The sequence below is a fragment of the Uloborus diversus genome, chromosome 1 (assembly GCF_026930045.1).
Source record: "Uloborus diversus isolate 005 chromosome 1, Udiv.v.3.1, whole genome shotgun sequence".
NCBI classification, from domain to species: domain Eukaryota; kingdom Metazoa; phylum Arthropoda; class Arachnida; order Araneae; family Uloboridae; genus Uloborus; species Uloborus diversus.
The window spans coordinates 163,719,998-163,738,342 of record NC_072731.1 but is presented as its reverse complement, the minus strand read 5'-3'; the positions used below and the strand labels follow the sequence as shown (position 1 = coordinate 163,738,342).

General features: G+C 31.7%; 1 protein-coding gene across 1 annotated transcript in view; it reads left to right on the top strand.

The window, feature by feature from the left end:
• LOC129222696 (RNA demethylase ALKBH5-like) overlaps positions 1–16,101 on the top strand; it is a 52,090-nt gene extending 35,989 nt beyond the window's left edge. The window contains exons 3-4 of the mRNA XM_054857230.1: positions 1,492–1,572; positions 13,821–16,101. Of these exons, the coding sequence (XP_054713205.1) occupies positions 1,492–1,572; positions 13,821–14,121 (382 nt within the window). The 3' untranslated portion in view covers positions 14,122–16,101. The remainder of the gene's footprint in view (positions 1–1,491; positions 1,573–13,820) is intronic.
• The last annotated feature ends 2,244 nt before the right edge of the window (positions 16,102–18,345 follow it).

The following is an 18,345-nucleotide window of genomic DNA, read 5'->3' as shown; positions in this document are numbered from 1 at the left end:
GGGTTTTTAATTATTAAAATTACTTTCATATCTTAAATTTTTTGCGTCGTCACCATGTTTAGTCATTTGCAAGATGGAAGCAGACAAGACTATTTAATTGCCTAAGTTTCCAAAAACAGAATTGGATGTCTATCTCAGTGCAAACTACTGAAAATAACATAAAAAGGGCAAGAAATTGATTTTTTTTAAAAATTAGTTATTTTCTGGAAAAGTGAAATTTTATCACTAAATTGTATTTTTTTGTAAATTTCATTCGAAATGCAGTTTTTGCCAACTTTTCGTTGATTTATTCAGGCCCGCATCTATAAACTTTGGGCCCCCTTGCAACAAAATCTGTAGGACCCCTCCCCAGAGGCCAGCAGTGTATGTTTGTAACGTTAATGGAACTTATTCACGGTTTGGCAACAGTCCCATCAGCTGTCGGTCTGCGGGCATTTTGACCAACTACACAGTGTTAGTAGTGCTAAAAAGACTCGTTTTATTTAAGCATTACTGGACTTCATACGCATCATGAACATGCTTAGGGTTCATACAGACTTGTGACTGCATGATAAATGCTGAGAAAAGGGAGAAGTAAAACGAGAATTCGAGTTTTCACCATGTTTCTGATAAGGAACCAAAGAGACTTAAACCCGTGAAAATACAATAAAGAGAGAATTTCACATTAAATGAATCGTTCATAATTCTTTTACAGTTCCCACAATGCACTGCAGTGCCTGATTTGACCCGCAGTGACTTCAGATGAATACTGTCCGTTAGTCTTAGTGCTAGTTTGTTCCCATTTTTCTTCTATTTCTTGAGCCGTTGGATCCCTTAAAGACGTGGGCCCTCTCACATTGCAGGATCTGTGGGTATGCAGGTCCAGGCTGGATTTATTTACCTATTTATTTTGGGAAAAAAAACCCTCCAAAATGCATTCTCATAGCTTTTAAAATATAATTCTGTAAAGTTCTATTTGTTTTTTTTTTTCATGAAAGTAGTAAAAACTCCTCTCCCATTTTGAATTCCAAAACTCTGCGACAGTGGTGGCCACCAAGTTTTTTGGGTCTAGTGGCTACTGGCCACTTAGAAATTTTCTGAATCTTGACCTTTACCATTTTGCAGAAAATTTGAAGTAAAATGTTTCTTTGTTCATAAAAGCCAAACGAGAATTTATAGCATTGGAAAGTAGATAAGCATATGCCTTTGATCATGATATAAACCTTTTTTCCTAACAAAAGTGACATCACTGATGCAAATCTATGTGTATCCTTATCATATATTTTGACCTTTTATCATATCCTATACGCTAAAAGTAATGTTATCGCATGGAAAAAATTGAAGAAAAAAAAATCATAATTCTGCATTTGTTTTAATGTGTGTTTAAATATATATTTAAAATCCTACACGTTAAAAGCAATGTTAACTCATGCACCAAATGAAAAAAAAAATGTATGATTGTATTAATGTGTGTTGTTATATTTTAAATTGAATTTCTTCATTATTTCTTAGTGGATATGCAGCTGATAATATTACACATTGCATCAGACCCCAAGATGTTAAGAAACGGCGCGCTGTAATCATTCTTCGGAGGTAATGTTGTTCAATTCAATTCAGTTATTTTTTTATTCACCAAAGCAACTAACTAATGTGTATTTGGTATTTCATTGCTGTAACATTATACAGGGATATCCCTCATAATGGTTAATTTGTTCCGTGTAATATTAAAAGTGTGTTAAATGGGACTTTTTTATCAATACTTCTTTTACTTGTATTTTTAACCTAATTAATATATGTACATATCATAAATCATGTCAATGTGTACCGTGTCGTATCGGAACCATGTTCCGTGTTATGCGAGACCTTGAAATAATGTAAATCAAGTAATGTGTACTGTGTTATATCGAAACCAAATCATAAGATGCAAATTTTATAATTGCTGAAATTTTGGCTCAATAGAAGATACAAACGAAAACTGGCTACCAGAACATACAAAGACCCACTGATTTAAAAATAAGAGTTGTTATAAACTAAAAAACTTAATTATTTTACATACCTCAAATTAAAACTTATGCACAACAAGAAAAAAAATTATCAACTCTCTTTACTAAGAACACAACACATTCTATAAGGGAAAAAAAATCTGAGCTTTACTATAGCAATAAAGTTCGTCTGAGCAACAACAAGGAAACAAAATATAAAATAAAGTAAATGCATCCTTAAAAAACCCTTAAGAAACCCTTAATTTCATGAAGCAAAATTAAGGTCCTTAAAAAACTCCCAAAAAGTCCTTAATTTTCTGAAAATTTCCTTTAAAAAAAAAAAAAAACTGTAAGTTTGGTCCCCTTTTCCTTATTTTTTCTTTTTAGCCTACTTTCCCAGTAAAAGTCAGAAAAAGATGAAAAAAGCATGAAAGAAGGCTTAATGCGTCTTAAAAATATCGCAAAAAACAAAAAAAGTTAAAAATAAATAAAATAATTGAATAAATATCGAAAAATTAAAAATTGGAAAGTAGGGTATTGAGATGGGGGAAAATGTCTGTCGGTCTGTCTGTCCCCCCCTAATAACTTTTGAATGAATAGTCCGATTCGAACAAACATTTTTCGTTTGAAAGATCTCAGCGAGGACATCTCATTCCCATACTTCACTTTTTGATTTGAACTATTTTTTGTTCAATTTTGAACTGTTCAAAAAAACTTAACATTAGCGCCTACGGGGAAATTCAAGGCAATTCCGAACTGTGAGGAGAATTTGCTTCAAACAAACTTTGTAAAAAAAAGCGTTTGATGAAAAACTTTTATATAAAATATCTTTTTGATTTGAACAATTTTCCGTTCAATTTTGAACAGTTCAAATCCCTTAACATTAGCACCTATAGGGAAACTGAAAGTCAATGTAGATTCCGTACTTGAAGGCGGATTTACTTCAAACAAATTTTGTTGGAAATAGCTCTTGACGCCAAACTCCAGACTTCGACTCCGAGAATTTAGGGGCACTTGACTCCGACTCCTGTGCCCGACAATTAATCGGGCTCTGACTCCCCGACTTCGACTCTGACTTCGTAGCTTTGGCAAAAATTTATACACGGAGGACAAATGACACTCCGATTCTTAGATATTCGACTCAGACTCCTTTACCCCAAAATGAGATTGCCTCCGACTCCGACTCCGCAGCTATGGTTTTCACTGTGAAATAATTATTGTTGATCTGACTGGTTTTTCTTTTTACGCTAAAGTTTTAATTTAGGTATTCAGTTTTCGGCGAATAAACTCGAAGTCATTTATGTTTCTACGTAAAGATATGCGCAGATTTTTTTTTTCGACAATGAAAATTATTTCTTTAAGTTGACATTTTATTGTTTTAATTTATTTTGGTAAGTGCATTAATTCATTTAAAAAATTGTTTTTGGCAACAGGGGAAAAAGACGATTTTTTTTTTTGATATGATGAATTTATTTTAATGAGCCTATTAATTTTAATTATTATTTTTTCATTTTGAAAGCTGTTAAAAAAATTTTTTAATGACAAAAAGTGTATTAGCTGCTTTGTTTTTTTTTACACATCTAATTTTTTTAGATGAGCGAGGAATATTTTATTCTTAGAAATCAGCTTAAAGTATTTTAAAAATATGCTTGAAAAAATTTGCGATTTTAGCTATTTTTGAGAATATTGATCAGGTACTAGAAAGTAGTATGGGTATACGGGAAAGTAGGCTCGTCTAGTTCTAGATAGAACTTCTTGTTTACCCCTTCAAATCTTTATCCTCTGCGATATCTGCCGAAAACTATGTTTTGGAGGTGTCGTGCCCGATGCGGACAGTGCCGGGGGCGGATCAAGAAGAATCGTAGCTCAGGCGGACAAGGAAATGTCCATGAGGCTGCCCATCAGTAGGAGTTCCATTGTCATGACAGTGATTGACACAGCACCTGTCTTCTTGCTCCTTAATCCTTCTTTTATTAATCCTAGCAGTGGAATCCCCCTATGTTTGCTTATTACTCATACATCAATGATCAGGTACTACAAACCATTTCCACACCGTGCAAGATAAATCCTCCCAGGTGGGCTCTATTTTGTCACGCAAAGATAATTTTTCCAGCTATTTCTTTTTTTTTTTAAATGTCTAGAATTAAAACTAACTTTGAATGATTTTGCTCCACTGACGTACCATTCCAGAGGGGGCACATCCCAAAAGAATAAAATTAATTAACAATCCCGTTTAATATTTTAAATTGTTTTTTCCGTAACATAAGTAACTACGAGAATTTCCAGAAAAAAAAGAAAATAATAATAAAGTCAGTGCACACGTACAAGCACAAGGCATATTTCAATAAAATCAATTTGGTTTGATATAGGAGTAATACTGGAGTCGGAGATCAGTGTGAAAGAATGCATAAATTTCACTTTATTCAATGATTTTGAAATCAAGCGTAGATTACATCGTGATTCATAATTCCTTCTTTATTAAATAAGTGAATATCGTCACCTCAGAGCAACAGTAAGATTTCTTAGTGTTATTTCTGGGATTAGATATCTGACTGTTGCTCTGAAACTACCATAAGTACCTAGAAGAATTATTTCAATATATCAAGTTGAAATTATGGATTTTTTTTAAATTTTTTTTTGAGCAATCACATTGCTTATTGTTCTCATGTGACTATTTTAAATTCCTATGATTTTATTTTCCCCCCTGCCTCCCGCTGCAGCACCACCGTCGACCGGCCCCTCCCGATGCTGGTCCTCTTGCGAAAATTGTCTCCAGGTTGAGTTCACTACCTGCGTACACACGCACACATACCTACACACATCTACATACACTCATGCCTGTACACAGACACAAACACACACACCTACATAAACACACACACACTCGTGATTTCGAAAAACATAATTTGAATTTCCAGATGTCAAAATTCAAATTAATTTTTGTTATTATTATTATTATTATTTTTAGTTTACAAGAAATAAAATTAAGCATTCCACATGGCAAAACCATAATACTAATGGAAGCGGCACCTAGTACTAAAATGTAATCTTATCTGCATTATGGTCTCACGAGGAAAAACAGTAACAGCTACGAAATTCGCGAAAAAGTAGTTTCTAAATATTTCAAAGAAAAAAAAAAACATAAACAAAGAAGTCATATTTTTTAAAATTAATTTTCTACATTTAAATAAAACCCAACGTCTTTTGAATGCAGAATGCTGGTGTGGGGGAATGGGGGGGGGGGGAGGGCTGGGGTATTACACTCTCTCATGGGGCCTCAACATGAAGCTATATATCTGTGGTCTGTCACAATAAATTCTTGTTTTAATCATTATGCTGCCTTGCTGAGCACAAAAGTCGTATCTGCACTTTTTATCAAAATTGAGTTATGGTTACCAGGTGATTCTTTGTCACATATTTCACCTAAATACAATGTTTCATGGTCATTTGTCAACAAGAAATATCTTTCGAAGAATTCTAAAAAGTTGCATTTGAATCAAATACACGGAGGCGCAAAACTTAAAAAGACAAATGTTTCTAAGTAATACCGCACATTATTATAACATTTTGATGAAGTTATGTACGTCGAAGTAATCAATTGAATTAAAAAGTTGAAACAGATAATTTACTTCCACTTTTGAAGTAAATTAGCATGTAATATTTCAGTACTTCAAGATCAACTAGTTTTATGGGTTCTTCCAAAAATATATCAATAAATAAATAAAACAGTTTAAAAAATATTTTAACAGAACTTCATGAGAGCGATTTTCTTTTTCTTTCAAAGAAACAAATTGCGTAGGTGGAAGGGGGCACTTTTTACTCTTCTAGTCCCTTGCAGGAACTATTTCTGTTCCGCCCCAACTAGAATTCAAGAATCAATTTAACGGCGAATAGTTAATGTGATGGTCTCTTTGAGATCACAACCTGGGCTCCCACTTAAACAGAACCTTGGCTACGCCACTGCAAACTATTGACCAAAAACTAAGGGTTTCACGAAAAAAGTGAGCATTTAAAAGGGTTCCACTGATCAAAGGAATTAAGAAGCTCACTGTTCTATAGGATCGCTACCAACAAGTTAAGAAACTAAATAAGATTTATTACATAGCGTAAATATTAAATCGCACGCCTAATGCAACAGAGTCGTAATTCAAAGAAAATGAAAATATCAGTGAATTTGGAATTTAATATATTTTAGCTTGTTCGTGAGTTTTTCATGATATCTTTTATCTGCATTTTTTCTTCATCTGTTAACCAATTTATTTCTTAACCTTCTCGAGAAAAAAAAAAACGTAACGTAAGATATTAAAGGAGAGAAGCAGTAACAGGCCACTTTTTATAAGAAACGCGATACAGCTCCTATAAAAACTCAATGTATATTACTATTTTGAAACTCAACTGTTATTACAAAACTGAATTGCGTTTTTTTTCATTTTTTTCCTATAAAAAACAAATATTTAGATTCTTATTAAAAATCTAAATTACATTTGAAAAAGTACATGTATTTTGAGTGGGACAGCTGTGGTACATAAAAAATAATTATTATTCATAGATAAAATTATACTTTATTAAAATGACATTGCAGTTGGTCTCATAGAGGTTATTTGGTAAAAAGGCAAAATATGCAAAACGTAATTTTTAGAACTTTGTTGTGATTCCCGAAATATTGTAAAGTCTGAAGCTGTTCCTTTCTGAAATGGAGGCCATGAATTATAATGCAACAATATTTTCCCTTACTTATAATGATTCAAAAAATTGCAGGCACTTTTTATTCTGATTTAAATTAGGTACTTTTCAAAACAGATTTTTTTTTATTATTATTGAAATGCATAATGCTTCATTCTTCTAAATATTTTCATTGAAACCGCATTAGAAGATACTAATTGATAACTTTAAACATTTTCTAAATTATAACAAGAAAATAGAGTGTGTGACATACTAAATCCAAATACAGATCAGTATTATTTTGTTTTACTGATGCAAATAAGATTTTTCTTCCTTTGTAACTTTTTTATTATTTTTTTTTATTTTAAGTTACTAGATCTCTCTCTACGATATAAAATAGAGTTTTTGAATTAAAGTACTTTATTAATATACCTCTGAAACATCATTAATTAAAATGTAGGCCTGAATTTTCAGGGGAGAAATTAATAAGATCTTCTACTTCCATTTTTTCCCTCCTTAAACTGCATCAAAAGGCAATTAGAAACATTTTAGCAATATACAACTACATGATATAGTTTCTGCTCAAGTGTATATTGTTTCAACACTTTTCATAGCAATTAAGCGAGTACTAAGCAGTAAGTTACAGTCGTGAAGCTCTTGCTGAACATAACCATACTAACGAAGCTGAAAAGACTAAAATTGCTTAGTAATTTCCGTCTTTTCAACTTCAATTTGTATTTTCATTTGAATATTTGTGCATTGGAGGAGTGGGGGGGGGGGGGCAATAGGTTTAAAATGGTACTTAGAATGATTTACCCTCAATTTATGACTTAATCCATATTCTGCTCTTTCAATATTAATATTAAAATTTCAGATGCATACTATTTCTATGAGTTACATAACTGTATTATATATAGCGCATATTTTAGTCCCTTAATTTCGATACTAAATTCCTACCCTAAGAAATAGATCAGAAGCTGTTCTTAAAAGACAAGCAAATTTTTGCCTATCCCTTAACCAATCTTCTGAAAACATTTCATGCGTGAACCGAGTTAGTAAACCAAGAAAAACATCAAACACTTTACATTATTTTGATTCTTGAATTCCCTTAAATGAAACAAATCTATTTTTGCATCCAGTAGGTATAAATCCAATTTTGTCCCATTTATGCAGCCTTTGATGCACATTTGTAAAACACTGAAATGAATTGCATTCAAATGAGAAAATAATCTTTCACAAATTAATGAATTGTGATAATTTTAAAATAATGAAAAACGTGTCGGAAATAAAATCATACGCAAAATAATGAAAAATAGCTTGGTAATTTTCTATGATACAAGTGCTCTGCCAGCATGGAAGAATTTCGTTTGAGATAGAGAGGAATTCTTAATAAGAAAACCCATCATACGTGCAGCAGAGAGGACATAAGAATGTATTCTCTCCAGTTAAAATTTTATCTATCAGTTTTCAATTGTGAGCAGCCAACAAAAGAGGTAATGCTGAGCAAGAAGACAGGTGCCGTGTCAATCACTGTCATGACAAGGGAACTCCTACTGATGGGCCGTCTCATGGACATTTCCTTGTCTGCCTGAGCTACGATTCTTCTTGGTCCGCTTCAGGCACTGTCCGCATAGGGCACGTAACCGTTTTGGAGACATGCCAACCACGTTAAACGCGTACTTCGCCGAAAATTGCTTGCCTTGTTCGAGATTGCAATCTTTTTGCATCCTGCAAACATTTCAATCTTTTTAAATGTTGAAAGGTTTTTTTTTACCATATGCTACTTTATATCTGTTTATTTTTTTCATTATTTCAATAATATTTTTATTTCTTAAATTTGGAGCTCTGGGCTTGGGCCACTGCAACATAATATCAGGTGTGTACCAGTTTCCCTCTCCTCTAAATGTAGTAAGATGGAGTAAATAATTTTAGTTTATGAATCTTTTTGTTACTTATTTTAATTCATTATATTTCAGTAAACCAAAGCTTTTTTCCATATTTCATTTAAATACTCAGTTCCTGCAATAACCCTCAGACCCTAACGCTATTATCATATAACTTTGGTTTACGAGAGGAAACTGATACATACCTGATACTTTTCCACATCGAGCCATGCAAACGTAATTCTTAAGACAAAATCCTTCTCAATTTTTTACCAGGGTTTAAAGAGCGTACGTCCCATCCTTTGCATGCGCTAGAAAAAAGTTTTTCCTCTTTCTTGTGCAGGGTTCCTGTGGCCTTGAAAAATCCTTGAAGTCCTTGAATCTCATTTTGATTTTCAAGGCCCCCCAAAAGTACTATAAAATCATATGAAGTCTTTGAAAATTTTGAAAAGTCCTTGAAAATTATGATTTCTACGAAAGAATTCCCCTCTTGTGTGGTGAAGCACATTTTTCACATTCCAGCAGAGTAAGCCAGTGAGGGTCAGACTTAGTTTGTAAAGGGGTGACCTAAAAAAAATCCGTCACCATTCCCCCCCCCCCTTATCCCTAAGAAAAAATATCTTGGGATGAACAGGAATTATGCACTAACTCAAGAGGGTTAAAGAAATTATAATGCTAGTCCTTTTTCTAGGGTAAAGCCCGCTTTAGACCGCTTTTTAGCATTTTAGTCCGATTAGTCTTCTTTTATATTGTTTTTACTTAAAAATCAGATTTTACTAGTTTTCATTACATTAAAAGATACTCTGTGCTGATGTTTGTTATGCCCAAACATGCTGCCGCGGCGCCTTTTTTCTATTGAACCTGACTTTTTGGTATTTTGCTTCCGATTGAGTTATTACTCCTCCTTCAACCGCTGCAACATGGAAATCTAGCAAATGGAGAGGTTTAGGGGAAGTGTTATGACGTCAAATCCAAGCAGGGTGCTACCAATATTTCTCCAGGGTTCGTACACCCTTGAAAAGTGCTTGAAAAAAATGACATTTTCAAGTCCTTGAAAAAAGTTTTTTTTAGTGTTTGAATTTGGTAGAAAATCATTAAATTGTGCTTAAATATTTTTCAAGAATATTTCATCAATAGAATTTTCTGAACTTGTGTTCGATATGCAGCATCGCGAAAAATTACTTCCTGTTGTTTGCGAGTTCGATCTTTTTGCATCTTGATAATATTTTGATATTTTTGGCAATCGGAAGTTATTTTGACATCCACTACCATAGATTAGCTTGTTTTTTTGTCTAATTTTAATACTTTCTTATTTTTGGAGTCATAGCAACATTGCACAAACTCGGAACTTTGCGAAAAATTGCTTCTGCATGAAATTTTAATCCTTTTGCATCTTGTAATATTTTTGGAAATGGGGAGTTATTTTTACGTGTGCTACCTAGAAACTATTTTGACATAGCTCTATGAATCTGAACCTGCACATTTATTGATCGCATTAAGTTATCCAGTAAAAGCAAGCTCGAATTTACATTCAGTGTATTTATCGCTTAAGCAGCATTTGCATATTTTTGGGTGTGATGACTTCAATAAAAAATTTTCCTTCTCACTAATTTTTATATATACTTGAAGACAGTTATAATATCTTGGTAGCCAAACAACTAATACAATACCAAATGCTCATATAAATAATATAATTGAATAGATAAAAAGTTCAGTTGTACAGAAGGTGATAAGGAATTGTATCATTCAAATCATTATTATGGTTAATTCATGAATTATCTTCACGGATTTAATGCTAGACAGCTAATTTGCCTTTTGGTGCTTCCCTGGGTTTAACTATGAATAGTCGTCCCAAGGTGCTCTTTTTAAATCCTAACTGGTCCTCTTTAGTCCCCTTTTTTATTGAAAGTGGTTTATCCTTTTATTGAAGTTGGTTTCCTCTTTTATCCTTTTTGGTTAAAATGTGTTGGGAGCCCTGACATCAAGAAAGATCGTTTTTGATCAGAACGGCAATACTTACTTATCAGTTACACGTAAACATAGACGCCATATTTGGTCACTCACAAGATGGAAGTAGGCAAGATACTTAAATGCTTAAGTTTCCAGAAACAGAACAGAATTTGATCTTATATCTTTAAACGAGCAATTCTTGTGGGTATGTATATATTTGGTATCTCACAAACGGCTCTAACGATTTGGATGAAATTTTGGATTTAATTGTAGTTTTACATTCTAAGTTCATCTACATCAGTGTTTTTTCTGTAAAAATGCGATTTTTTACAAAAAACAGTTTTTTAATATAAAGTCTAATTAAGTTAAGCCTTGAAGTAAACTGAATTGACGCATCAGGCAGACGATTTGCAACCATAACAATGAAAATGTCTCTTCTGGCATTAAAATTTTAAACTTGTTTAGGGTTGCTAGGTTTGGCTGATATTGGCCATTTTGGCTAATTTAAAACACATTTAGCTGAAAACAAATTCAAAAGCATTATGTAAGTTAATGTAAGGCCTTTTTTCTTTTTTAAGTGAAACTATTGCTTGACCATCCTATTTTATTTTATTTATTTATTTTCTTTTTACACTTCAAATAGTTTGTTTTTTAAATTTCGCATCTAAATTTTATTTTGAAGAAACTTATGTCTTGAGACTGTTTGTTTTGTTAAGGCAGTTGTTATCATTTGATGGAATAGGTTTGTGGATCAACAGTTTCGATGGATATCATGCTGTATGTAGCATTTTCTGGTGTAAAGGGACCAACTACACTAAAAGTACTTGTTCAAAAAGAAAATCTCGATTGGGATAAAATCGTGAAATGCAAAACCGATTTCACCATAGCAAAACTGGCTCCAAGATCAAAATATTTTAATTACTGACAAGAAAAATTGTATAGTGGAAACAAATGTAACAGACAGTTTCAAGCAAAATGTTGTTTTAATTACATTCAGAATCTTCTTTGTTTGGTACTTTAGTGTTGTAAGAAGGTCGAGTGCTTAATATTTCGTTAACGTGAAGCTTTTCAAATATATTTGGAAAAGTTTTGTACCTTAAGAAAACATAAGTTGACAAAAAATAATTCTTTTAAAGCCGAGCAAGGCTCGGTCGTCCAGGTACTGTTTATTTAAACACAAACTAATGAAAATAGCGTAAAATGTGCTGTAAAGCATTTTATGTTTGTATATAAATTACACACATATATATATATATATATATATAGATAGATAGATTACTTAAAATAGTTTTCTTGAGAAATGAAAATTTTTGTATTTCTTATTTTTATTGCATTGGACGCTAATGTGCTAAAAACACAGTTCAATTAAATTGGTGTAAAATTAGGTTTTTTGTTTTATAATTATTTTTGTGCTACAAATTCAAAAACCGAAATTTTAATTTTTAATCACAGTTGCCATATTAGGTCACTTCCAAGATGGAAGTAGACAAGATTCTTCGGGGGTGCCTAGGTTTCCAAAAACAGAAATGGATGTCTATTGCAATACAATGCAAACTATGGAACATTCCGCAAAATGTGCCGTGTTTTTTCCTCATGAATAATTTTTTTCTTGAAAAATGCAAAAGTTTTTCCTTCAAATTATCAAATTTTATCTTCGGAATATTATTTTATCCTTATTGGCTTTGGACACTAATGTGCTAAAAACTGACACTTTCATCTAAATTAGAGTTTTTTTGAGGATTTTTAATTATTTAAATTACTTTTATGCAACAAAAAAAACTATCTTAAATTTTTCGTGTAGTTGAAATGTTTGGTCATTCGCAAGATAGAAGCAGACAACACTATAAATTGCCTAAGTTTCCAAAAACAATTGGATGCCTATCTCAGTGAAAACTACTGAGAATTTTATAAAAAGAGCCGGAAATCATGTATTATTTTTTTTAATTGGTTATTTTTTGTAAAAGTGGAATTTTATCAGCAAAATTGTATTTGATCCTCACTACTTCAGAGGTTTTGCAATAAACTAAAACTATTTCATCTAAAATGCAGTTTGCTGCCGACTTCTCATCTATTTGCTTATCTATTTATTTTGCAAAAATAAATAAAAACCTATCTTCACTTAAGTGTTCCCAAAATGTATTTTTATGGCTTTTAAAGTGCAATCCGTAAATTTATATTTCTTTTTTTTTTCATGAATGTAGTAAAAATTAGTGTTAAAAGTCCTACTATTATTTCATAAAATCTTGTCTTTCATAATCTACTATTAAAAAATGATTCTGTACTAATTATAATTTATGAAAAAAAAGAGGGGGGGGGGGTACTTTCAAAAATGATTAATGAATTGAAAATGCTACTGAATTGTTTACATTATGGACGTATACTGTTGTGAATGATTTAGGGGGTTCATGACCCTCCCATTGTATACACCCCTGATCGTATATCAATAATGGCTACAAATCATTTAATTAATTCATTGACAAAACTTTTAAATTGATAAGTGTCCTTTTCATGGACAGCAAATTTTCTTTTTTAGCTATTTTGATTTGGTTCTTTTACAATGATACAATATTCTGTTACAATGATACTGAAAACCTAGTCAACCATCCAATTTCTTATACAGTACTACTTTGAATTCCAGTTTGGATAAGCCAAAATATTGAACATTTCACTCGAATGTACATTCTTCCAGAATTTTCCTTCTCATACTAATGCAAAACTTTTATCTTTTTTTCAAAAAATTTCAATTTTTAAACTTACAAAATGTATTGCTCATCAAATCTAAATGGTTCATTGATAATAACTTCATTTGTGAAGCAAATCTTGATTTTTTTTTTTGCATACCCTTCATTAGAGTTTAAGTCCTTGAAAAGTACTTGAATTTTATTAGCAAGATGGAGGGGGAATCCTGTTGTAAATGTATAATGTGACTTATGTCTGTCTGGCTCTGAGGTACAGATATTAATATAGTATTAGAAAATCGCCCATCAAGATATGGCGGATGAAAATTGCTTCTACATTTGAAAGAAGCAATGGCCTGTTTGGGGATATTTTGATAGTTGAAATTTTAACCCTAACTCCATCATTTCATTCAATCCTAACTCCAATGGATTAACCCTAACCTCCAGTAGATAGCATTCATTGTTGACCACTTTTTGTTTCTTCATTCCCCTGAAATGAGTATTACCAGTAAAACAGTTAAGATACCAAATCCAGCTCAGCCTCGTCAAAATAAAGTGCAAAAAATATTATCAAATTATCATGCCCTGGTGCAAGTTTCATTGTTTAATATATATGAGGATGTCATGACATGAATAAATCTCTGTTAAAAATATTTTAAATACTAATTTTGAAATTTTTATCTTAGGGTTTTTCCTGATGCACCTCGCTTGAGTAAAGCTGAGTTAGCTTTGATTTCACAGCCAAAGGTGGTGAATGTGGGATCTCAGTTTGACTTCATTGATGAAATGTTTGATCGAAGGAAAAAGTGGAGAAACAGCTTTGACTATGGCTCTCTTAAGAGTAACTTTAGTGCACAGAAGCGTAAATTGCAAAGTTCAGTGTCTTGGGCTAATACTTCCTTAAAAGACAATCAAGATGATGATATTGAACCTAGAAATAAGAGCTTGAAAAAAGAAATAACAGAAAAAAGGAGTGATGATGATTGACATTTAATTGTTGAAATTTTGCTGTCTTGTTGAAAGATTTGAACTGTTGCTCTGTAACGTGCAAACAAATTGAAGCTATATTTTTATCCAGTCCCTGTAAATAAATTTGTGAATATGTAGAAACAACAAAGTACTGTGTTTTGGGATTTCGAACAAAATGCAGGAAATTTGTAAATCTGTATATAGATTATTTTGCCTTATTGATACTACATCAAATCAATACTATGCAATTTATATTTCATTATGAAATTTAACTTGAGTGAGAGTTTGTATATGTGTAAATATCAGCAGTTGTGTTCTTTGGAACACAGTGTTCATGGTGATACCTTTATTCATGAAGACTTTAAGTGATAATAGTATTTATATTAATCTTTCGGCCTGAAAGGATTTTGAAATTGTCTGTTTTTAAGGCATGAAATTGAAGTTGAGTAAGATCAATTTTAGGTATATTCTTTTTCCTTGTTACAAATCATAAATGTTTTGATTTTAAATTTTTTCCTTGTTGAATCAGCTTTGTTAGACATAGTTTTAGAGTAATTTGTCTTTTTGCTGACCAGGTTGTTTTTCATATTTTGGAACATGTTTTTTTAATAGACTGAAACATTTTAAAAATTTTCACATTAATCCTTCAATATTTACTTTTAAGTAATGTTGGATTGTATTTGAAATCCTCATCAGAAATATAGTAATAAATCAAATATCAAAATTGATATAGAGTGTAAAGTTCTAGTCTTGAGGAATATTTCACTGTACTTACAATATAATTGCTTGCTTGTAAAGTAACTTCACTAGTTGTTTTGTTTGATTAATTTTAATGTTAAGCTAATACCGGGTTTCCCATCAACTGTTAGGTGATTTTTCTTTAAACTATATGTTTCATTTTATTGCATGTTTTAACGAAAACTACATGTTTTGATCTGTATTTAAAAGCTGAATCTGAAGCAAAACGTTATTATTATTATTCTTTGTAATTAATGTTCCTATTTTATGTTTCTTTTGAGTCATTTTTGTATTCCCAGTGCCTAAAATATACAAACAAGAATATTGTAATGCATAAACCATTGTTTAAAACTTATCATCCCACTGTTCATGGGATACCCTATTGAAAGGCTTCTATAGAACAAAACAAGGGATGGGGGTGAATGTTGGTCAACCTTTTGGCTGAAGAGCAAGAAAGGTTGGTTGATCTTTAAAAAAAAGATTAAATTATGGGCACACTTTTTAAAACTATAAGCTAAGGCATAAGAGTTTTTATGTTTAATGTCAATATTTTAAATGTTTTGCATAATTCTTTTAAGTTTTTGATGCAAATGTAAAGTATTGTAATAATGATAGCTGATTATTTTGAGTGTGATTGGTCATTGTTTGCTCTGTAGAAGCCTGTAATTTTTATTTCACCGAGCCAAATAGGTGTTATATGCAACAAGCAATTGTTGGCATGATTGCTTTCATTTCAAAGTATTTCGGAAACTCATAATTTATTTGAAACATTGTCATTTTCATCATAAATGTGTCTGTGTTTGAATTTATTTTAAAGAAGTTATTTCTCAATAATTGAACTTAGTTGCTTGTCCAGAATAGCCAACATTTCCTCTCTAAATGGTGCTTACATATAAGAGATGAAATGATGTACATAATGCTTCAGAATATTCAAGATTTGTTTATTCTCGGGTTGTTTTGCGATGTTTTATGCCTAAAGCGTAGGACAGAAGAAGATATTTTAACCATGGAATGTTGCTCAAGCACTTATTTTTATTTGAAGTGTTTTATGCTGCAGAACTTTTGTAGTTATTTTTAAATCCATTATTGAATTAAGTTATAATTACAAAATAATATTACTTTTAGCCTTACAAACAACTGCTTGTCTGCAAATAGTTCTTAAAAAATACAGTTTCTTTGTGGAATTGCAAGCTATTGATTTTAAAATGATTTATGTTCACACATTTAAATTGAAAAGTTCAATAAAAATTTTCAATTTGCTTATTTTTGGACTTGTTTAGATTTGAATCAACTGTTGATTGTAAGAGGTGGGGATCTACAGTGATTCTTAAAATGGGACCTTCCCAGTATTAAACCAGGGTTTATCTAACTATGGTGCATCATTTTTTTTTTGGAATCTTACACCAAAAATTTAAATGAATAATAAAAGTAAGTTAATGTTTTTAAAAATAAAAAATCCCTAACTTTTCACTGAACAAACCAAATGTATTTTATTTTTTTATTAGTATATATTTACTTTTTGCTCTTTAGAACTAAAGTTATTGGTAGAAAATTAGTAATTCTGATGTAAATTGGTATTTTATCCTCAGAGATTCATATAATTTTTAATGCCTCTATGAGTATGTTCAGCCAGCTTACCCAACTTTTGTCCCTCACCCCCCTAAAATTCCTGAAAAGTAGGGTTTCTCAAAATCTAATCCATTTTTTCCTTCAAAATTTCAGTTTTATTTTGAATTTTTCTTCAGCCAAACCTCTTTTTTCGACTTTCATTTTTCCTTTAAAACGATAAATGTTGTTCATACTCCTACTTCAATAATTTGTGTAGTGTTTTCGTCAAGTCATGATGCACTTTTGACCGGTCACAGGACAACAACAAAACAAGATAGAATTGTGAAATCTTTACTAAATGATAGAAAAACTCTTCAAGTGCCATACATGTTCTGTGCACTTGATTTGGCCACCAGAGATAGAAATCCAAGAGCGTCAGATCCAGGGATTACGAGGGCCATGGCTTGATGGAACTCCTGCCAATCCCCCATTAGGGGAATGTTGTATCCAGAAACTTAGGATTAATGTTGGCGTAGTGTAGAGAGCGCCCTCATGTTGAAAGATTGCATCTTCAAAAAATTGTGGCCCGGCATACAATTCCAACCTGTCTGGTTAGTTTTCCACCACAGTCTGCTCTGCAAAAAGTATGATGTGCACGCTTACACATCATACTATGGAGACTTGAACTGTTTTCCTTTTATTTAGTGAAGATTTCACATTTCTATCTTGTGTTGTTGCTTTTCTACGATCAGACAATAGTGCACCATGAATTAATAGGCACATTATACTTGAAATCAAATATGGGCACTACAGCTAGAAGAGCTCAAAACTGTGAGCAGGTATAGTAAATTCAGTCAGCCTAGTTTCTTGTTCTAGGGAAAAGTAATCTTATTTTCTTAAAAAATCAGTCAATTAGTAAAAATTAACTTGTTATAAATCTATTATGTGTTCAACTACTGCTAATGAATCAGTGCTTCCCTAATTTAAAGCCAAAGACGAAGTCCCTTTTTGGTCCCCCTCCCCCTTCCTTTTTAAGTTCTTTTTCTCCCTAGTGAAACAAAAGATCTTTCCCTGATAATTTTTCACATTGAAAACTGAAAAAAAAAAAAAAAAAACCTTTGGAATTTAGTCAAACATATTTTCACCCTTTGAATTTTAAATGAGAATTTGGATAACAAGCTGTAAGTTTGACAGGTATCTTTACAGACTGTTGTTCAACTTTAGGAAGAAGCATTATTATGTTTTTATTATTTTTAGTTTCTTCTAGGAATAAAACCAAATAATTGGTTTAAAAATACACTTTCATTAGTAATAATTTGCAACCAAAAATTTGTTTGGTAAACTATCTTAGACTAATATTAGTTGTGTTATTTAACCCCACTCATCTATCTCATTAGTCTTCAGACTCTGCAAATCATAAGAATATTTGAAGACTAAATTGTTAAATACAACAATTGCGTACATTCCATATATACTGGAAATATATGGAATTTACGCACTTATTTTTATCATTGCACTTTTGGAAAAGTATGAAATTTGAAATTACTATATACCATTGATGAAAGCTGCTGTGGAAAATATTCTAACCTGTAATAACTCAAGACTGATTATAATTTTGTTTTCAAATGGAGATGTAAGTATGATATTTTTGGTAATTTGATTCAAGTTGAATTTCTATGCCAAATTCTTACTAATAGATTTCATAGTTTAGGTTGGCAGAAATGAAATTGTTTCTCAAAGTTAACTTCAACTTTATATCTACCGAGTTGCACTGCTACGATATTTTTAGTAAGAGTTTACAATAGTGCAAAAAAAGTTTGCACCAGTTTCCTTTTTTTTTTTTTGGAGTTATGAAGGCTGCAAACGTTACTATTGCTAGAAAATAGTCCTTGTGTTTCTTGTTATTGTTCTTTTTAGTCGAGTTAACCATTTCAGAATCTATAGTTGGGGGAAACC